The sequence below is a fragment of the Sebastes umbrosus genome, chromosome 22 (assembly GCF_015220745.1).
Source record: "Sebastes umbrosus isolate fSebUmb1 chromosome 22, fSebUmb1.pri, whole genome shotgun sequence".
Classification (NCBI taxonomy): Eukaryota; Metazoa; Chordata; class Actinopteri; order Perciformes; family Sebastidae; genus Sebastes; species Sebastes umbrosus.
This window is the reverse complement of record NC_051290.1, coordinates 6,780,825-6,800,074: the sequence shown is the minus strand read 5'-3', so window position 1 is coordinate 6,800,074 and position 19,250 is coordinate 6,780,825. Positions and strand designations below refer to the sequence as shown.

The 19,250-nt window shown below is 42.3% G+C and overlaps 1 protein-coding gene across 3 annotated transcripts in view; it reads left to right on the top strand.

Annotated features, from left to right (window-relative positions):
- The window catches only part of fgf11a (fibroblast growth factor 11a), a 93,119-nt gene extending 84,680 nt beyond the window's left edge, over positions 1-8,439 (top strand). For all 3 annotated transcript variants that reach the window (XM_037757708.1, XM_037757706.1, XM_037757707.1), the window contains 2 exons: positions 5,845-6,043; positions 6,710-8,439. In XM_037757708.1, the coding sequence (XP_037613636.1) occupies positions 5,845-6,043; positions 6,710-6,855 (345 nt within the window). In that variant the 3' untranslated portion in view covers positions 6,856-8,439. The remainder of the gene's footprint in view (positions 1-5,844; positions 6,044-6,709) is intronic.
- Positions 8,440-19,250: the final 10,811 nt, after the last annotated feature.

The following is a 19,250-nucleotide window of genomic DNA, read 5'->3' as shown; positions in this document are numbered from 1 at the left end:
TGCTTCATGCTCTGCTTCTAGCTTTATTAACCAATGATAAACTCAAAATGCTTTACATATAATTGCATCATACACAAACTTTCTTCCTGGGGCCATTTAAGCCCCAGTACCATAAAAACCAACTGAATCAAGTGCTTTTTTGGATGAAAGAAAACAGCTCATGATCAATCCAATATATTTTTACAACCCCAGCCATCCCTTACAAAGAAAAAATTTCCCCGTAGGATATTTTAATGACAGTTACTTTTTTATTGGATTGTGAAGTGAAGAGACAGAAGGGACGGGGACAGAGACGGGGAGGCTGAAGATATGATCTGACAGACGGCCCGCTGACTGACGTGTTGTGAGGCAAACTTGACCTTTTTGACCTTTTATCATGACATGATTCTCATCCCCATGCAACAAAGAACTTGCTTGTACAACTCTGTAAATATGAAACGAGAGGGAACTTGATATAAAAACACATTTTTTAGAGCAGCATTTTGGGAGATCTATTAGCAGAAAGGGAATATAATATGTTTTCATTAGTATATAATCACCTGAAACTAAGAATCGTTGTGTTTTCGTTAGCTTAGAATGAGTCCTTCATATCTACTTAGGGAGCGGGTCCTCTTCATGGAGTCGCAATGTATCTACAGTAGCCCAGAACGAACAAACCAAACTCCGGCTCTAGAGAAAGCCTTTCACGTTTTTACGTTACCTGAAGGCCACCGAAGTTCTCCCACACGCTTGTGAAACTGCGATAACATGAGCCGCAGAGTGCAAAACCGTGGTAACGCCAGCCAACGTCTGACTTCTGTTGCTCCTAAAGTAGTGTTACGGCGTCACCTCGGTTTTGCACTCGGCAGCTCACGTTACCGCGGTCTTGGAAAGGGAGGAGTGAGCGGAGGGGTACTCAGTTGTAATCTGCAACCACACCGCCAGATGTTGCCAAACCCTACACACTTTCCCTTTAATAACATATATTTGTATCTTATAACAAGATTTAACTGAACAATTAACACAAGGACACAGGATTAGAACTTGCATTGCAGAACTTGCATTTCAAAATGTTTTAAAGACTTGACTTGATAAGAATCACTGATTACTTTGATTGAATGCCTTGATATCCTCCAGAAGCCTAAAGACTTAAGATGCTTTGAGTCAATCCCACATCAGACAGTCACGTTGAGCATGCTGGAGAAGTAATGCATTTATGTTTTTGGCAACTTTTACAACAAAGGTTGGACTTGACTTGGGACTTGTTGGTCTGGACTGTGGACTTTTCCAGTCCTAAACTGGGACTCAGGACTTCATAACACAGACATTGTCCTACCTCTGCTCAGTTTGACGCTTATCAGCCTAAATATCTTTCCATCCGATCCATCATAAACATTGACACTGTCCTACAAAAGCTTGACCGAGGCCATCCATCCTCTCAGTGTGCATTTGCTCCCAGCCCAGTACAACTGTGACAGTATTGATCAGTTTGAGTTGCTGACACATGTAACTGCAAACATCATTTACTGGAAGCTGTAAAAATGTAACACATACCATGCATTTGTCATGTGACATGTGAGCAAACACACAGGCCCCGTCATACGTGTGCTCTATCGACGCTTGTGAAATACATTTGTCCTCTGGGATGCGGTCGATGAGTATCTGCGACTTAAAGCCGCTGGATTAACCCGTAGTCGCCCGATCGCTGCTTGTAAGTCGTTTTTAGTTCTTCACGCTCGGTTGTGTCGCCGCGCCGCGCGTCCAATCAAAGCCTAATCCGGGTTTTTTTCTGGACTAATGCCTATTGACTTTTCGCAGAGGTCTTACATTGAATCAATTCCCCAGCTGAGCGAACAGGACGCTCAATGGTTAACGGCAGCCTGCGAATGAACAGGGGCTGAATAATGTCTTTAGGTGTCAACGGATGGAAATGAGACAAGTGTGTGTGTGTCATTACTGGAGAATAATCCCACTGTACTTTCTCTGCGTCTCCATCCTCACCTCTCATGTTGCCCCCCCCCCCCCCCATTTAATGTTTTCTCTTGTTTCATCTCGTCCCCCGTCTTCCCCTCCATCCCTCTCTTCCTCTCTTCTGTCTGTGGGAGTGAGCGATGAGGGAGGCAACCAGTCCATCCGTCACCGTTGATGTCGCGAGCGTGTGTGTGCGTGTGTGTGTATGCATGTCATCTGGCGCCGGGTGGCCTCCCACTGATGTAAGAGGGATCCGTCATGTCTCTCTGTCACAACAGCAGACACGCATGAGTGGATGTACACATCCTCACACACACATAAACACACACAATCCTCTTGTCTGCTCTAAAAACGGAGGATTTTACTAAATTTAGTGTCAGAAAGTGTAAGCTTTTCACTGACCCTGACTTGATCTTGTTTTTTTTCCTTCTTTTTCTTATCTATTCTGGCAAATATTTTGATATAACACTGCTGGGAGGTCTTCACCTACTCTGAAAAGCTGTAGCTATGCATCATGGCCAAATGAAAGTCAAGAAATGTTGTGAAATCAGGACCTTAATATCTTTCTGAAGTCAGTTAAAAACAGCTTCCAGGCCCTGGAGTTGTACGAGGCAATGATATCATATTGCACTAATGTGTATATCCGTTTTTGTATCGTAGATTGATGCGACGTTTCAGCGAATTCAGCTTAAAATATTTAAAAACAACATGGAGTTCGGTGCATAAATAGCAGCACACTGCTGAGATGTCTGCACCTACACTGAAAAGCTGTAGCTATGCATCATGGCCAAATGAAAGTCAAGAAATGTTGTGAAATCAGGACTTTAATATCGTTCTGAAGTCAGTTAAAAACAGCTTTTTAGGCTCTGGAGTTCAAGGCAATGATATCATACTGCGTTATTGTTTATATCCTAAGTCGTATAATGCAACACGATGGGACGTTCGGCTTAAAATAATAAAAAAACGTGGAGTTTGGTGCATAAATAGCAGCACAGAGAGAGATTTGTGGCTGCTCTGTGACTCAAGTGTTTTTTAGCGTGCTAAAAGAGGCCCTTTGGGGGGAGTTGAGCATTACGGAGTGGCAAGTAGACACGAGTTAATTTTGGAGCATCAACAGCAGCAGCAGGGACGGTGACAGCAGCCCTTCTGGACTGCCTGTGTGTTTGGAGCAGCCCCTGCTGAACACAAGAGGAACTACAGCGTTGATAATATAGTGTGGTTTGGTTTTTCAGATGAGAGTTATTGGACTCAGGTGTCACTCTTTATTTAGCGAACCTCAGTATCTTGTTAGAGGAAGAGCTGCTCTCTCATTTTGTGATAGAGAGGAAAAGATCAGTGTGAAATCAGCCTGAAGTCTAGTCGGAGTAAACGCTCATCAGACAGATGTGCGTCTGTCCCCTGTGTGTGTCTGCTGTGTGAGTAATGTCCCTCTGTAAATGACTGCTTAATAGTGTGTTATCACTGAGTGTGTGTTTGTGACTAAGTACATGTGGTTGGCTTCTGGCCATGGACAAAAGTGAAGAAGGACTGTTGTAATTAAAACATATTTTAATATGTGACGGATGAAAGATCCTATAAAGGAGCAGTTGTTATTCAAATATTTACAAAAGTATAATGAAATATTAGACTATTATTCTGGCAAATAATGGATGAAATTAACTCCCTGCGTGCTCCGCAGAGGCGAGTGTGCTCGTGCAATCATGCATACAAGCTGCAGTTTCCCTCAGTCAGTGTAGCACCATGCTAAGCATTACACTGAGTTGAAATACATGAAATATTAAAGGTGTATTTTACAAAGGGGGAGATCATAAATGAATGATTCTCTGAAAACAGAACAGATTTTTGTTGATGTTTGTCGCTTGCCTTCTCATGTTTACTGACTGGAGGTCATATTTTACCACCTCGTAGCATGCAAGATTTAGACATGGGGTTTGAAATGTGATGCGTATAGTAATAATGTCAGCCAGAGCAACAAGTCTTGTAATGTTGTTTTGCATTGATTTCTATTGCTTCAATGTTGTTTAATGAGACAGAATCTGCTCAACCCCTGTCTGGGGGAAGTGTTAAGTCTTTGTGTTTATTTGCTGTCAACACTGCAGACTCTTGTGGATCCAATGAGCCCAACTGTATTCATGTGTGGTGATGTTAGTCCCCATAGTAGCCATTTCATTGTAGTGAGACCATTTTTTATAATTTTATGTCACTGTATAAAATGACCTGTGGTGACCTCTAGGATAATCACAGCCTCATGAAACTCTACAGCCACAAACTACAGACCTAGAGCATTCAGAGGATGGATGGCTTTCCTAGCTAGATTGACAATAAGGGGGTTTCTGAGCAGTTTACACAACAGAAGTGCTCGTCATCAATTCGCCGAAAAATGCAATTCCTGCAGAAATCTCTAAATGTCAAAAGTTTTTGAAACCAAATCACAGCATGGCTTTTTCTATGGTATTCCTCAAGGTCTTGGTGTCTTAATGTGGTATTTTCGAGGGATTATTGATAATTTTTATCAATTCTCGAGTGGTAAAATTTTTTTAAATTTAGCATCAAATCTGTGTAACAAATGGTGTCAACCCCAAAATTGCAGCAACAACTTAAGAGACATAATAGAGCAAGGGAATGACCATCATGTACTTACAATTACAATTCATTTTGAATACTTAATTCATATTTATTTCTGATTTATGACAAGGACAACTTGGCACACAGTGCTGAGCTGCATCTCAAATTAATCTTCAGGTTCCCAGCTTTCAGATGATGTACACCACTTCTATGGGACATCTACTCTTGACCTGCTATCTCCCCCTAAAGACCCCCTGTACCTCCCTAAAATAGACATAAACGGGTCTATTGTGGGTCTCAGAGGGTTAAAGTACCACACACATACATGCATACACACACAGAGTGCAGAGAAGATGAGATGCAACACACTGCAGCGCAAACACGCTTAATGATAGCAATCTGATTACACCTTCCGAGAGACTCCAGACCTTTTGGATCCCGCTCGGTGCTATTAGAGCTAAGTTAATGGGTGGGTGAGGAAATGAATGGCTGCCTAAGTGAATGGATGTGTAATTATGAAATGGGCGATACAGTCAATGTAATTAGCTTGTTTATGTGCGGCACAATGGGTATAGGCAGACGTTAAAGGCTCCTGCGCCCGCGGTGGCAGACAGGCAGGGAAGAGAGAAGACGGAGAGCAGCAGGAGGAGGAGGAAGAGAGGAGAGGAAGGGTGAGTGAGGAATGAATGAGAGAGAGAGCAAACTCCTTATTCAGGCCTTTTCCGCTCACCCGTCACATCAAGGCTCCAAATCAATCCTGCAAATTGGTTTGTTCCTCAACAAGGTTACCAAATGACGGAGGGACGGGGGGGGAATGAAGTGGAGAAGGAGACGCGGAATATGAGATAGAGAGGGAATATGTGAGAGCTGTAACGAGAGGGAGATAGAGGGAGGAGGGTGTCCCGGTGTTGACGTATAGTCTAATGCAGAGCTCTGTGTGTGTTTGTGTGTGTGTGTGTGAGGGCTGAAGGCCGACAGTTTAACCATAGAGGGGGTGAAGGATCCGGCTGATTGTTTGTTACAGGTAAACCCGAAACGGCTGAGTTATGGCGTCCCAGCTCACAAACCACTTTGGTCATGTGGCAAATAAGGCGCATGTTGGGATGTGTGTGTGTGTGTGTGTGTGCAGTGTGTTGATGCTCCCATAACCCCTGTCACGATAAAATATGGGACCCATTTCCTCCCATTCCCAGCTGAGTCCAGTGGAATTGGAGAGCAAATATATAAATAATAGAACAACAGATAAAAAATGGCAGACGCGCCCAAATGTGTTATTCCTCTCCTCTGACCTGATGTGTGTGTGTGTGTGTGTTTCTGTGTGTGTTTCAGGAACACTTCACGCCGGAGTGTAAGTTTAAGGAGTGTGTGTTTGAGAACTACTACGTCACCTACTCGTCCATCCTGTACAGGCAGACCCAGTCGGGCCGGGCGTGGTACATCGGCATCAACCGGGACGGACAGGTCATGAAGGGGAACCGCGTGAAGAAGACAAAGGGAGCCGCTCACTTCCTGCCCAAACTCATTGAAGGTACAACAGATTAATATATATATATACTGTACAAGCTGTTCCAGAGGCAGCGAGTTATCCTGAACGATGCTTTTATTTTGTCGCCATCTGCCGTAGAGAACGTACAGGTCAGCATCAAATGTTCCCCCAAAACTGCATGTGATTATCATAAAGTGGGCATGTCTGAAAAGGGGAGACTCGTTGGTACCAATGGAACCCATTTTCATTCACATATCTTGAGTTCAGAGGTCAAGGGACCCGGTCATGCTACTAGCACTACTAGCTACTGGCCGATAGCCGGTTGTTTGGGAACAGAAACGTTAATACATCCACCACAGTACAGGCTGACCGCATACAGACCATGGGTGTATTATATGAAAACAAAAGTGATGAATTACAGCCAATATATCCATTATTACAGCAGCATACAACTAGCAGGAAGCCAGCAGAACCAGATATGTCATATGAGCGTGCACGGCGGTGTAATCTCGTGGGTCTGATGCACGTTCATTATGCCGAGGAAAATAACTCTGGATTCATTTTTTAGTTAATTTAACAACTTTTAGGACATAATGATGAAATGAGGGCTCTTTAAGTGTTCCTACTGGGAAGTTGATTTACCTCTTTGTTTAAACTGTCACTTGTTTCTACCCAGTCTGAACTATATATAACCTTGTCCCTCCCCAGTGGCCATGTACCGGGAGCCCTCTCTACATTGCGTCGCAGCGTCGCAGAGTCCGCCCAGAAAAACGCCCAAGACCTCCAGTGACTCACCCGTGCACAAGAACGGCAAGAAGGACCCTCAATCCAAAACCAAAACCTCCACCTCCTAGCGCTCAGAGACACGGGTGGGAGAGGAGGGGGGTGGAGGACACTGGGCACCAGCGGACACCTGAACGGGGTTGTTAGGGCTACCCCCCCCTTCCCCATCTGCAACACTGACCCCACGAGAACTCTGCGTACCACAATGCACTTGGAAAAAAGAGCAGAGTGGAGCTGGCTAATGGGAAGCCCCTTTTACCCTCAAAGACCCCCCCATCCACACCAGCCCTCCACCTTCTTATTAGCCTGGGATATAAAAGCAATAACTCCATGAAGAGGCGAACAGTCGCCGAGCATATAGCATGTCACCACAGCGTGTTTTAACCTGCCGGAAGGGAAATCCCACACACGTCCCTCTAGCCGCCATCAGCGACATCCTTCCAGTCAACCAAATATCCGAGAATAAGTCTTCCTGGTTTCACCCGCAACGGGGTGCAACGGTCAAATGGGCACATACTGTACAAATGGGTTGTGTTTTTTCTTTTCCCCAAAGGGGTTCCATGCTAATGTTAGCCTGACACGGAGCCATACTAATGCGAGGCTGTCACAGAGACCCTTGCAGACTTTTTGTTCTGCGGCCATCTGCTCAGTCCACCATCTTCTGTGCGAGTCAGCGACTTTGTGAGATGGCCTGGATACTTGTCAGCCCTGTTTGTGTGTGTAAGTGTGTGTATGTGTGTGTGTGTGTTCCCTTCTTCTTCCATTCACCTTTGGCGCGATTTGATTAGTTTGTGACATGGACTCAATTTTCCACTCGGCGGCACAAGAAAACCCCTCCCGTCCTCTCCGGCTCTGTTAATGGAGTCTGGAGCTGATCAGAATCTTTCGACCCTTAAACGAGGGGCCAAGAGCTCCCTCGACACACCCCACATAACCACACACACACACACTCGTTATTACACTGACATTTATACACACACACACTTTAACGTCCTGATATCCATGAGAGACGGCCGCAGAAAATGATCTCACGACTTAACACACTTAACACAATGACATGCATTAACACACTCACAAATGCACATGCCGACGTGGTTGGTGAGTGTGTGTGTGTGTGCGGGTTCTGGGAGATGATGAGGATGTCATCAGTGAGATGGGGTTCTGATGGAGCCTGACTGTTGTAGCTTATGATTGCACCGCAATAGCTTTTTTCACTGTGGCTGGCCATGCATCGCACAAACCCCCCGAGGCCCACATTCATTATCTGTGGACCCTCTATCACTCAATGTGGGATTCTTGTCTAAAAATACAAACTAAAAATGTGTTTTTAATTAATTATCACATCCAAATTGTGATACCACCTTATGATGAATGAAAAAAGAAAATGTGCGTATGATCTGCAGATTTCATGCTACCCCCATCGCTGTCCCCATGCCACAAATATTCAATGTACAACCATTTTTTAAAGGGGCACTCCACCCGTTTTACATGTATATGTAAGCACATAGTAAGGAGTAAAAGTCAGGTGATCTTGGCTTCGACTGTTATCAGGCCATTAAAGCTGAAGTAGGCGAGATTGGAGCAAATATGATTTAAAAAAAGTTATTTTTATAAAGCGTGTATCGTATATCGTGACAGTAGAACATGAAACAGGTAACCTGAAAAAAATCATGTTCCTCTGTGTCCTCCGGTGCTCCAAACAGCATCTGCAAGATTTCACAGACCAGAGGAAAACAAGCAGTAAGAGCTGATCTGAGGTCTGCTGTCCAGCTGCCGTCTATGCCGCGCTGATCAAATATGAATCAATATTATGTTACTTTAATGCCTATTTCTCTCCTCAAATGTTTTCAGAATCATATTGTAGTGCACGGTTTAGCTGTAAAATGAGAAAGTTTGTGACGCCGCCCCCATTGTGAAATCTGGTCACATTACCGGAGCACAGCCAATAGGAACGCTCTCTCATTGAAATGACCTGTGATTGGTCAAAGTCTCCCGTCACGGGCTAGATTTTCTAAAGTCTGAAAACAGAGCCATGAGGATATGCTGAAAGGTTATTATGGAATTTTTGCCCAATGATCCCAAAAATATACTGCCTACTGCCCCTTTAAATAGGCGTTATCAGTCGCTATAAGCACCATAGTTGAGGGTCATTAGGGGCCTACTACGCCTACTACGTTGTAAAAGTGAAAGTAAAACTTAAAAGTAACACTTTCTAACATGTTGTGAAACTGTATGAAATGTCACGTTTTGAACATGAACACAAACTTTTAGGTTTAAGCATCAAAACTACAACTTAAAAAAAACAAACACTTGGTTAAGTTTAGGGAAAAACACAGTGTTTTGGGTTAAAATAACTACGAACACAAAGACAACTACACATTGTTGGTTTGTGGGTGTAGCAGGCCCCTACTGACCCACATCTATGGGGCTTATAGCGACTGATAACGCCTATTTAATGGCCTGATAACAGTCTAATCGGGTGAACAACACCATAGCCGACATGACCACATGAATCACTTGCTTGCTGAGATTTTTGTTTCTAAATGTGTTCAAATGATTTACCGTACATCTCTACTGGAGACTTTGGTTATGATGCAAAGGAATTCAAGTCTTCTTTACTTGTCATTTCACAAGTCATATATTATGATTACTATGTGTTTTGTTTTAAGAAACCAAAGTCATATATATAAATAATGATAGCTGTAGTACACTACATAAGAAGGATGGTGATTTTTAAAAAAGAAGATGTGAAGATAGATGTGTTATATTTACTTTGATCACATTTTTCTTCAGTGTCTGTCTGATAGACTCTCTTGGTAAAGAAAACTAACTACTTGGAATATTTCACTAGACTCGTTCGGGAGACCTTGTCGTGTGTGTTTCCATTTGTTTCTTTCCATTCAACACAAAAAGCAATCATTTTTTCCTATCAAACTTTCTTGGTACAATATGCCCGGCAGGGTAATTGTTTCTGCCTAATGTTTATGTATTGTGGGAAGCGAGGGAGTCCTGTGTTTTGCAGGAGGTAGCGGCGAGGTTAGATTGATGATCGGGGCTCAGAGAGAGGGACCGACCAAAGAAAAGAAAACAGAGATTTTTAGGGGGGAATAATTTACGGTGACGAGCAGACGAGAAAGAGTTTTAAGAGGGAATTATGGTAATGCGGACGGCGTTTCCTGAACGAACACGCACACGTTTACACGCACTTCTCATTTCATGCATAATCCTCTGCTCCCCTGTAACCTGTGGTTGTAAATAATAATAGCTGATAACCCATGCAGAATAGAGGCGAGCTGCTGAGCAAATTAATCTGCTACCTGAGAGGTGAAGCAAACGTTACTTCTGTTTTCCCGGGGAGAGGAAGACGACAGATTAGTTTACGGAAGGAGAATGAAAAGAGTTACTGATGATTCAACAAATAAACTAAAGGACGGACTTGTGAGGAGCAAAGAAAACGTGAATTATTCCCATGACTTTTTTGCTTTATTGAACACAAGCTACTGTTAAAACCTCACTCACACACTAAAGACCTTAATTAAACTGTTAAATAGACCCTCAGGTCGGCGTGTCCGACCAGTCACCCCCTGTGGATCGCTAAATCCAGAACATAATGTTTGAGTATTATTCGCCAAGTAATTACACAAATGTTTAATTAAATGTGGCTCCTGCCTGCTAGAAGAGAATTAAGACTGTGTGGGACTAAATAGAGAGATGAGAGGAGAGGAGGAATTCAGCAAACAGACAAAGCCATGACTTCTTTGACTACTTCTACTGTATGTTTTTAAGGGCTGGGAAATCTACGTTGCAATATTTTCTTGTGTGTTTGTCATGTTTGTTGTTTTCAGACTTTAAATCAAAAGAAAAAAAGCTGTAAAGGAGCGTTAAGGGCTAATGTTTTAGTTCAGGCTATTAATGTGGACTATGGAAATAATGAAAAGAAAGTGCTGTAATTTAGATAAAGTTTAGATTAGAGGTATAGACAATAAGCAATGTGCCAAACATGTACACAAGCCTGCATTACACACTGGAGGTTTGAAACAGAATGTATATATAGATGGACGAAGTATCTCCACTTCCTCCCAAAAGTGAAGCCAAAATATCCTACATACGGGAGCTGCTATCTTGAGATGTTGACGTCAACAACTAACCATAATATCTCCATAACTACATTTATGATCAAATTGACACATGTTCTATTACACAGACTCGTGACGGTTATAGAAAGTTAAAGTTACATCTCCTCTCTCGTACAATTCCCGAACCTCCGGCTGCGACTACTTCACTCAGAGAGGCTGTCAATCATGACGTCTCACCCCCTTTCGTAGCATTAAGTAACTAATTAAAACCAAACTTATCAGAAAAATGAACACTTGAACATCAGCGTGATAAAAACTACTTAAAATGACAGAAACCAACTTTATTTGACGTTTGCTTTGACTTTTCAGTTTGGCTCATGTCCCATCTGCTAACATGGAGGGGGCGGGATTTATGACCTATACTGCAGCCAGCCACCAGGGGGCGATCCAGATGTTTTGGCTTCACTCTTGGGGCGCTGTCATGTTGTCCATCTTTATATACAGTCTATAATTTGAAATATGTGAGCATTTAAGAGGCAAGGAGGGTCTAATGAAAGATGAGTTGCATTATGGGAAATGTAGGATCCAGCGTTTTTCTGTAGCAAGCATGACACTATAAGTCAGGATATCTCAGCTTCTGCTGCTTCAATTCTGACCGTTCTTGTTTTAACCTGCCTCTGGTGAGTACCCCAACGTAAAGGAAGTGCAATACTATATTGCTCAAGAGCCCCTTTAACCCTTATTTTCTGTTGATACATATATGCCTGTACAGATGCAAAAAATAATAATAATAGCACATGAGGTGGCATTTCTACACGAGAGAGGATTCAGACTTTCTTTGTTTTGAGATATTAGTAGGGCTACAATCACATCTCATTTCCTGCCTCAGACTTTGTGTTAAAGTGACTTTAAAGAGCCAAGATTTTATTAATCCGAGCCATCAGATCTCAGACATCTAGTGAGTGGCGGATTCATATCTCAGTTTACTGAGATATCCACGCTATGTGTGGACTCAGTGATTAAATGCAATCCATTACACTTATAGTTGCATGAGTGTCTGCTCATTTTGCCGCTGTAGATTAGTTTTTTATTCCACTTTTGTTTGAATACTCATCCTCATGCTACTCAGCAAGATTAATTATTTGTGACAGGAAATTGTATGTTCGTGCCCCATACTTTTTTTGGGCCGTCTGACAAATACTGTCCTATTTTTTCATTCACATCTGTAATCTAGAAGCTGTAACAGATATTATCTTTTGTATTCCTATTAGATGTTACCTGTTATTGGAGTATTATTAATATATTTGCAGGTGGGGAGGTATTGATGTTAAAAGAGGAGGCGTGGAAATGTGTATCCCACTCTGTTTGCAGTGATTTTTTCTTTGCATAAAATCATTTATTGCGTGTGGAAAGTTTGCATGATTGCATGAGTGTGTATGTGTGTTTATCAAGGACTCATGTGTGTGTGTGTTTTGCAGTGTTCATACTCGCCCATTTGTCTCCGCTGTAAGCCTGAAATCAGCTGTTATTCCAGCCTGTCTGCTCTGCGGCCTCCAGGCTTCACTTCAAACAGGTCCGTGTGAATTACAAGATGCAAAGATTGCCATTTATCTCGGGCCGCCGTCTACCTGAGCACATGTTTGATTAGCGGCTTAATTTACTGCCTTTAACTCGCTGATAAATGTCTTTGGATTCTAAATGTTAAATATTGGCCTTTGGGCTCGGAGTCTCTTGAGTATATGAAAAAAAGATGGGAGAGGTATGTGCGTTTGTGGATATCGGGGGGGGTTAAATGATGTATATCTGATTCAGCTTCACACACTTCTCTCCCCGGGGACTCCCCTCCCTCCCTTTTCTCCCGAGTCAGGGCCCTCCCTGCTTACTGAGCGATTTACAACTGCAGCGAGGGTCATCCGGGGTTGTGAAGGACTCCGAGAGAAAGAGAGAGGCATGTCACATATTGTAGTGTAGCTAACTCGCAGCCTCACAGCCTCCCTTTGAAGTTTCACTTTTGCGAACACAACTTCCCTTTAACCTGGAGGCAGTATGCGTGTGTGTGCGTGTGTGTGCTGGTATATATGTGTGTGTGTGTGTGTGCTCTAGATCTCACTCATCAGCTTTGGTCTTTGTGTGTAATCGTTTTGTAACTGTGATTGAATATCTTTGTATGTCCAATATGTGTGAGGGAATAGGCGGAGAGAGAGGGAGGAAAATAGAGGATAAATCAGAGGCCAAATCGATGAGTACGAGTCCTTGGGCAGAAAGCAATAAACTCCATTAACAAGGTGCAGCCACATTATCTGGGAGGGTGTGAGAAAAAAAAAAAAAAGGATTAATATTGATAGAGAAACCAACAGCGTGTTTTATTAGAGCTTTTATTTTTCTAACACTTTTTTTCCTTTTTTGTGAGCTGGGTTGCTGTTAAAGTGTGTGTGTGTGTTACTTTGAGGTGGAGTCCCTTCACCACATCTGCAATGCAGCAGAAAACACAAAAAAGAGAGGGAGGATGAGAGAGAGGCTCACGTGACAAAAGAGTGACGCCGTCCTCGGACAGATTTTCTCTCTCCCTCTCTCTCTCTCTCTCTTTTTTTTTTTTAGCTGCTCCACAAAATGTGCTTTTATACTGGAAATCAGAGCACCCAATGTCACATCCTGTATAGTATTGATAACAAACATATATGTAAAAACATTTTTAAAAAAGCGCACCCACGATCCACAGACACATCTGCATTGCACACACACAGCACCCTGCAGCAAGCCAGCGCAGATGTGGCTAAATGGGGTGACCTTTACAAACAGATCATGGAGGGACTTCATCTCTCACAAGCTAATGCACCAACAGTGTTTTAGTGGTGACTTTACACTGTATACTATGCTAAAAAATGTCTTTATTTACCCCTTTTTTTTCAAGTGTTTTTTAGTTGGATTGTGATTTGGGTGTTTCTCAGTAACTTGTAAATGAAATATATGAGGAATTTCGGAGTATTGGTATGAATCATTGTAGGTCTGTCCATGTGTGTTTGTTGATTTGATGTGTTTATTTTGCTGTTTAAAATGCATATCTGTGTCTGTTCTTCCTGTCACACAATGTGGGATGTTGAGCTCAATCTAGAGGAAAACAAAGTACGCCGAGACTGTACAGGGTCTCAAACCTCCCGATCCCCCACAATCCTCCAGCACCCCCCTGTCAATCAAAGGCCGACTGACCGACCTCTGACCTTTATATCTCTTAACGGGATTTTAATTGGCTCACCGGCAGCACGTGGACTGCTCATTCACCGTCCGTCTCTCCCTCCAACACATCTTCTACCTGTGTGTGATCGATCCTTGAGGGATTTTTTTGACTTTTTTTTTGCTCTTCTTTGTACTGCATGGACGATCCAAGTTATTGTGACAAAGTCTTCCAGAAAAGATGTTAAGGAAATCACCATAATCTTACTTTCCTTCCTGTCTTCCAAATGCAAAAAGAGTGCTTCAGTCTTCCAGCTATCAAAGCCACAATGACACTATTTTTGTATACAAAATGGGGCAAAAAAATATATCTATATATCTCTATATATAAATATATCCATGCAAATGTGGTTGGGGTGCAGTAACTCCCCCTGTTGCTGGCCAGGTGGAATAACACAACTACCATCCAAACCCATGGATCACTTGAGCTGAAAAGGACTACAGAGAGCCGTGTTTGAAACTCCTGGGTTGAGGTAGAGGATCACAGACAGGCAGGACTACAAGCATGCATGCGCCAATCATTTACTGGACACCTTCAGAGAAACAGTCTTTACCCAATATTTACTCTTTAACCCCTTAAGCCCCCATCCTCAACACTCTATTATCCCAAACTCTTGTCTCTGCATTTGCAATATGATCTGTATTTATTTCTATAATAACTTACACGAAGTCAAGGGAGACGTATTATTGGATATAATTGAATAAAACAAACTAATATATTTGTATGATTGTAACGCTGGTCTGCTGAGAGTTTTTTTGGGGGTGTTTTGATGTCATTCCCACGACATACAACCTACATATCATATAGTATATGATAGTACTGAACTGAGTTAACACAATGTGATGACACTATATGGTCATATGATGTGTCAGGGTTTGGAATTGGTCCCTTTGGTAACTTTAACACCTGTAGATCAGTAGTTCAAATGCAACACGTGAAGATTCTCTGGCAAGATCTGGAGTTATAAGGCACGTCTTTTTTCTGTGATTTCTAAGCAAATTTATGAGTGTTTATTCGCAATATTTTTTCAGATATATGATATCCCAGAAAGTGTAAGTCACGCCGAATCTAAAAATATGTGTGTTATGTTTGTGTTTTCAGATTTGAATGAGTTATGACTCCTAGAAGAAGTGTGACGCAAACTGTGGCAATACGGCGCTAAGGGTTTTAATGACTCCATGAGCCGTGTGCCACTACTGCTGCTGCTGCTGACTGTGTTGATAACCGTCAACTAACTTCCTGTTGTTTTCAGAATACAGGCATACACTTGTCCTTTTCCCCTCATGCAGCATCTGGCTCACGTCTCTCCCTCTGCGCCTCCCCATCAACATGAGGCGCATTTAAAAACCTCTGATCTGGACCAAGGGGGGAAATGATGATACATTGTTGGCTTTAGTTGTAGTTGCTTTCATGTTCACACTGACTTTTAAAAAACAAAACCAAGAGGATTAAACATGAAGTCACGTGCATTGGCAGATACTCATTCTAGTACCGATTTTGAAAGCACCTTTACAGTATGCAATTATATTTAAAGACCCGGAAACATCAACCCGACATCAAAGAACTAACGTCGACGAAGGCCGACCATTGAGTCACCTCACGTCGCCTTTGTCTTACCCAAAAAGTTGCACTTGAACACACTACAAAGACTACAGTCGACGGCCAGTTAGCACGTACGTGCTGCGCCTGCGTGAGATGAAGTAACTGTCCACACCAGCAGGTGGCGGTAGTCTGTATTCGTCATTCAAAAAGGTAATACCAGAAAACCTAAGACGGCAGATATACAAGTACGTACATGAAATAAAGCGACGTCTGCCGACCATTTTCACACCACTCTCACTCACCGCTTAGCTTCACTCCAGATGGCCATGTCGTTGTGAAAATATTCGTATATTGGAATGATCAGATGAGATGAAGATGACAAATGAGAAGAGCCTTCTGTGCTCACTTCCCTCTTTTCTCGTGCACTGATTCGTTTAAGCTGAACAGCCAATCAGAGTGATTTCTATCACCGACGGGCTCCGCCGCTGTTTTCAATATGCTGAATCGGCCAAAAAACCCTCCAACACGGGCAGACTAGAGTCAAAAACTAGGCCGACAGACGCTCACCGACGGCCCCAAACTGTCTACTGACTGTCAGCTTGGTGTGTCAGGACCTTTAGCCACTAGTATGCTTCCAACAGTTTGTATTTGACCCTTTCCTGTTTCAACATGACACTGCTCCATTTGCACAAAAACAGCTCCATTAAGAAATGGTTTTCCCAGTTTGGTGTGGAATAAGTTGACTGGCCTGCACAGAGCCCTGAACCCCATCATAAAGCTTTGAGATTAATTGGATTACCTTGTCTCCCAACATCAGTTGCCAACTTTACAAACACTCTCGTGGCTGAATGAGAGCAAATCCCCACAGCCAGCCTTTCAAAGTCTGATGAAAACCTTAACCAGAAGAGCGGGAGGCTTTTATAGCAGCAGGATTACATGTTTTTGGAATAAGATTAGGGTGTTTACATGCTTTGTTCAGGCGTCCACAAAACCTTCTGCCCAAATAGTGTACTTTGATTACTTTCAACTGATGTCCGAACACAAAATTCAATTGGCAGACTTTTAATTTGAAATCTCAGATAAGACACATGTTCATCTCTGTGGGGTAATTAGGTAGATAAACAAAAAAAGAACGTGATTACACTGATGGGTTTTCAATATAATTAAAGTGAGAAAGAAAGTGGCAACTTTGACACCATGTTGGAATGAAATATAACGATCATCTCCGACATCGAGCTGTATAATCTTATTAAATTGTTTTCACAGCGACTTCGTATGTAATCTGATTCCTATAATCCTGTTACTTGTTATTTGCTACTTTTACTCGTGAAAATAACTGTAGGTAAGCAATCAATCTGATTTAACTTCTGAATTAAACAGTGATCTATTAGGGTTGCCCTCAAGAGAGATCCCTGAATTTGAGTCACTGCCAACGGAGGCTTTAATATATACACTCCCTCATGACCACAGATTTGATGTGCGACTTGACACTAGCTGCTAGCTGTTAATAGTTAGCTTCTATGGTAATTAAATTGGCGGCAGGCCAAATGGCAGCGACGGTGGATCATAAATTACGGTGGCGTGGATGGCCGTGGAATGTGAGTGAGAGCAGACGTGGCATGAAGAGAGACGAGTAAAGGGACATGGAGAGGAGGATGGAGATGTTTTACTGCATAGGGCCTTCGGGGACATACAGTAAAGCAGTTTGATCAACTTGGCGTTTTACTGTGAAGATAATGGCTGATGTATCACCTCTATACGTCCACTTATTATTACAGTGGGTGACTGTACACATTTTATGTCACAACGGCAACAGACAAGAACAGAGACTAGACAATATGTAACATGTCTCTATTAACGTGGCATCAGCAGCAAGGCCACTATAGGATTAGTTTCTTGGTTACGCTTTTCATAGCATTGTTAGAAAGCTCCAGGCAATTTATCACTCAATGTGAAAAAAAAATGAGTGCTTGCTCCCTCTCCTTACGTACTTTATATTCACAAATCAGCTTGATATCTATGGAAAGCTAAGAAACTATCCAATGTGAATGAATGACACTTCCAAAAGAGCAATATTCCAGTTTATATACTGTTAAGGCTGCTATATGTACTCTCTAATTGTGTTGTTTTATTTATGTAAAACATGATAAATGAGGGCACAATGCCTCCTCACTTTTCACTTTTCACTTTTGTACATAAAGGATGCACTACAGTACTTCCTGTATTGGCACAGAGCGTTGGCACTGGACATAAGGCTGCGTTCCAAATCGCATACTTTTTCTTTTTTACTTTTAGTACATACTGCAGCTGCCTTTACAAAGTCTGCACTGTTACAATTGGGACACACTACTTCAACATAACATTGCACTTTGAAGTTTGACCCTCTTGCTCATATATCTGCTGCACAGAGGATTGTGGGTCAGAATAGTCAGAAAAGCATGCTGGCTTGCATACTGCAAAAATGCAACCGGATGTAGTAGGACATCCTGGTATTTTTGGCGTACTGCATTTGATATACTGGTTGCGACACAAAAATTTCAAACTAACATGCTATTTAGTACCATGGTTACCTGACAAGGAGGCTCTCAGGAAGTGACGACGTAAATTACTGTTCAGTGCCTCCGAAAAGATACATACTACACAAAAGTACGTATGTTGAATGATAGTACACATATTGGGTAGTGCATAGTATGTGATTTCGGAATGAAGCCTAATGGTTGCATCCGAAATACAATACTAACATGCAATTTAGTATGCTAAAACAGTATGTGAGATATTTTAGTATGTCTGAAACCTTAGTATGAAACCAATAGTACGCAAATTGTATACTATTTCTGGTGAAAAATTAAAGTATGCAACGCTGGACACAAATATCCCACAATGTATTGACAACAACGTTCATAACAGACGTAGATGGACAGCTCTGTAACATCAATAACGTTAATGATAATATATCAATAATATATATTTTAATTAATTCAGACTTTGATTCTCACAAACCGTTGTTTTCGTCATGAGGTTGGCACGGGTTACCATGGTTACCTGGCAAGGAGGCTCTCGGGAAGTGACGATGTAAATTACTGCTCAGTGTCTCCTAAAAGATACATACTACACAAAAGTACGTATGTTGAACGATAGTACACATATTGGGAAGTGCATAGTGTGCGATTTCGGAATGAAGCCTAAATCTGGGTGGGGAAACCAATATGGAGGGTCTAGCTCACTATTTTGAGTGATGCTCGTTCATGTCTATTTAGAGCGAGCACAAGCGCGAGCCTGATGCTGACTTTCGTTGACTTAACGGCCACAGGTGTTGCTGTTAACAAGCATTTCTGATTCTTACAAACAGTCCCTTTAAACGGTCTAAATGTTCACATTCTTTATCATGTGTTTTAAAAAACAAAACTCTGAATTTCCTTTACACGGCCTTTAAGAGAGAAGACGGTGAGGAGGAAGCAGAAAAGGGTGACTTGGGTTTAAAGGGGACACCTGTCACTTGTTTAACTGGGTGAGAACAGGGCGTGGTCTTCATCTGAAGACTCACAGTGATACAACACACCCTCCTCTCCCTCCTCTCCCTCCCCTAACCCTCCCCTCAAGGGTGTAATTGGAGCAG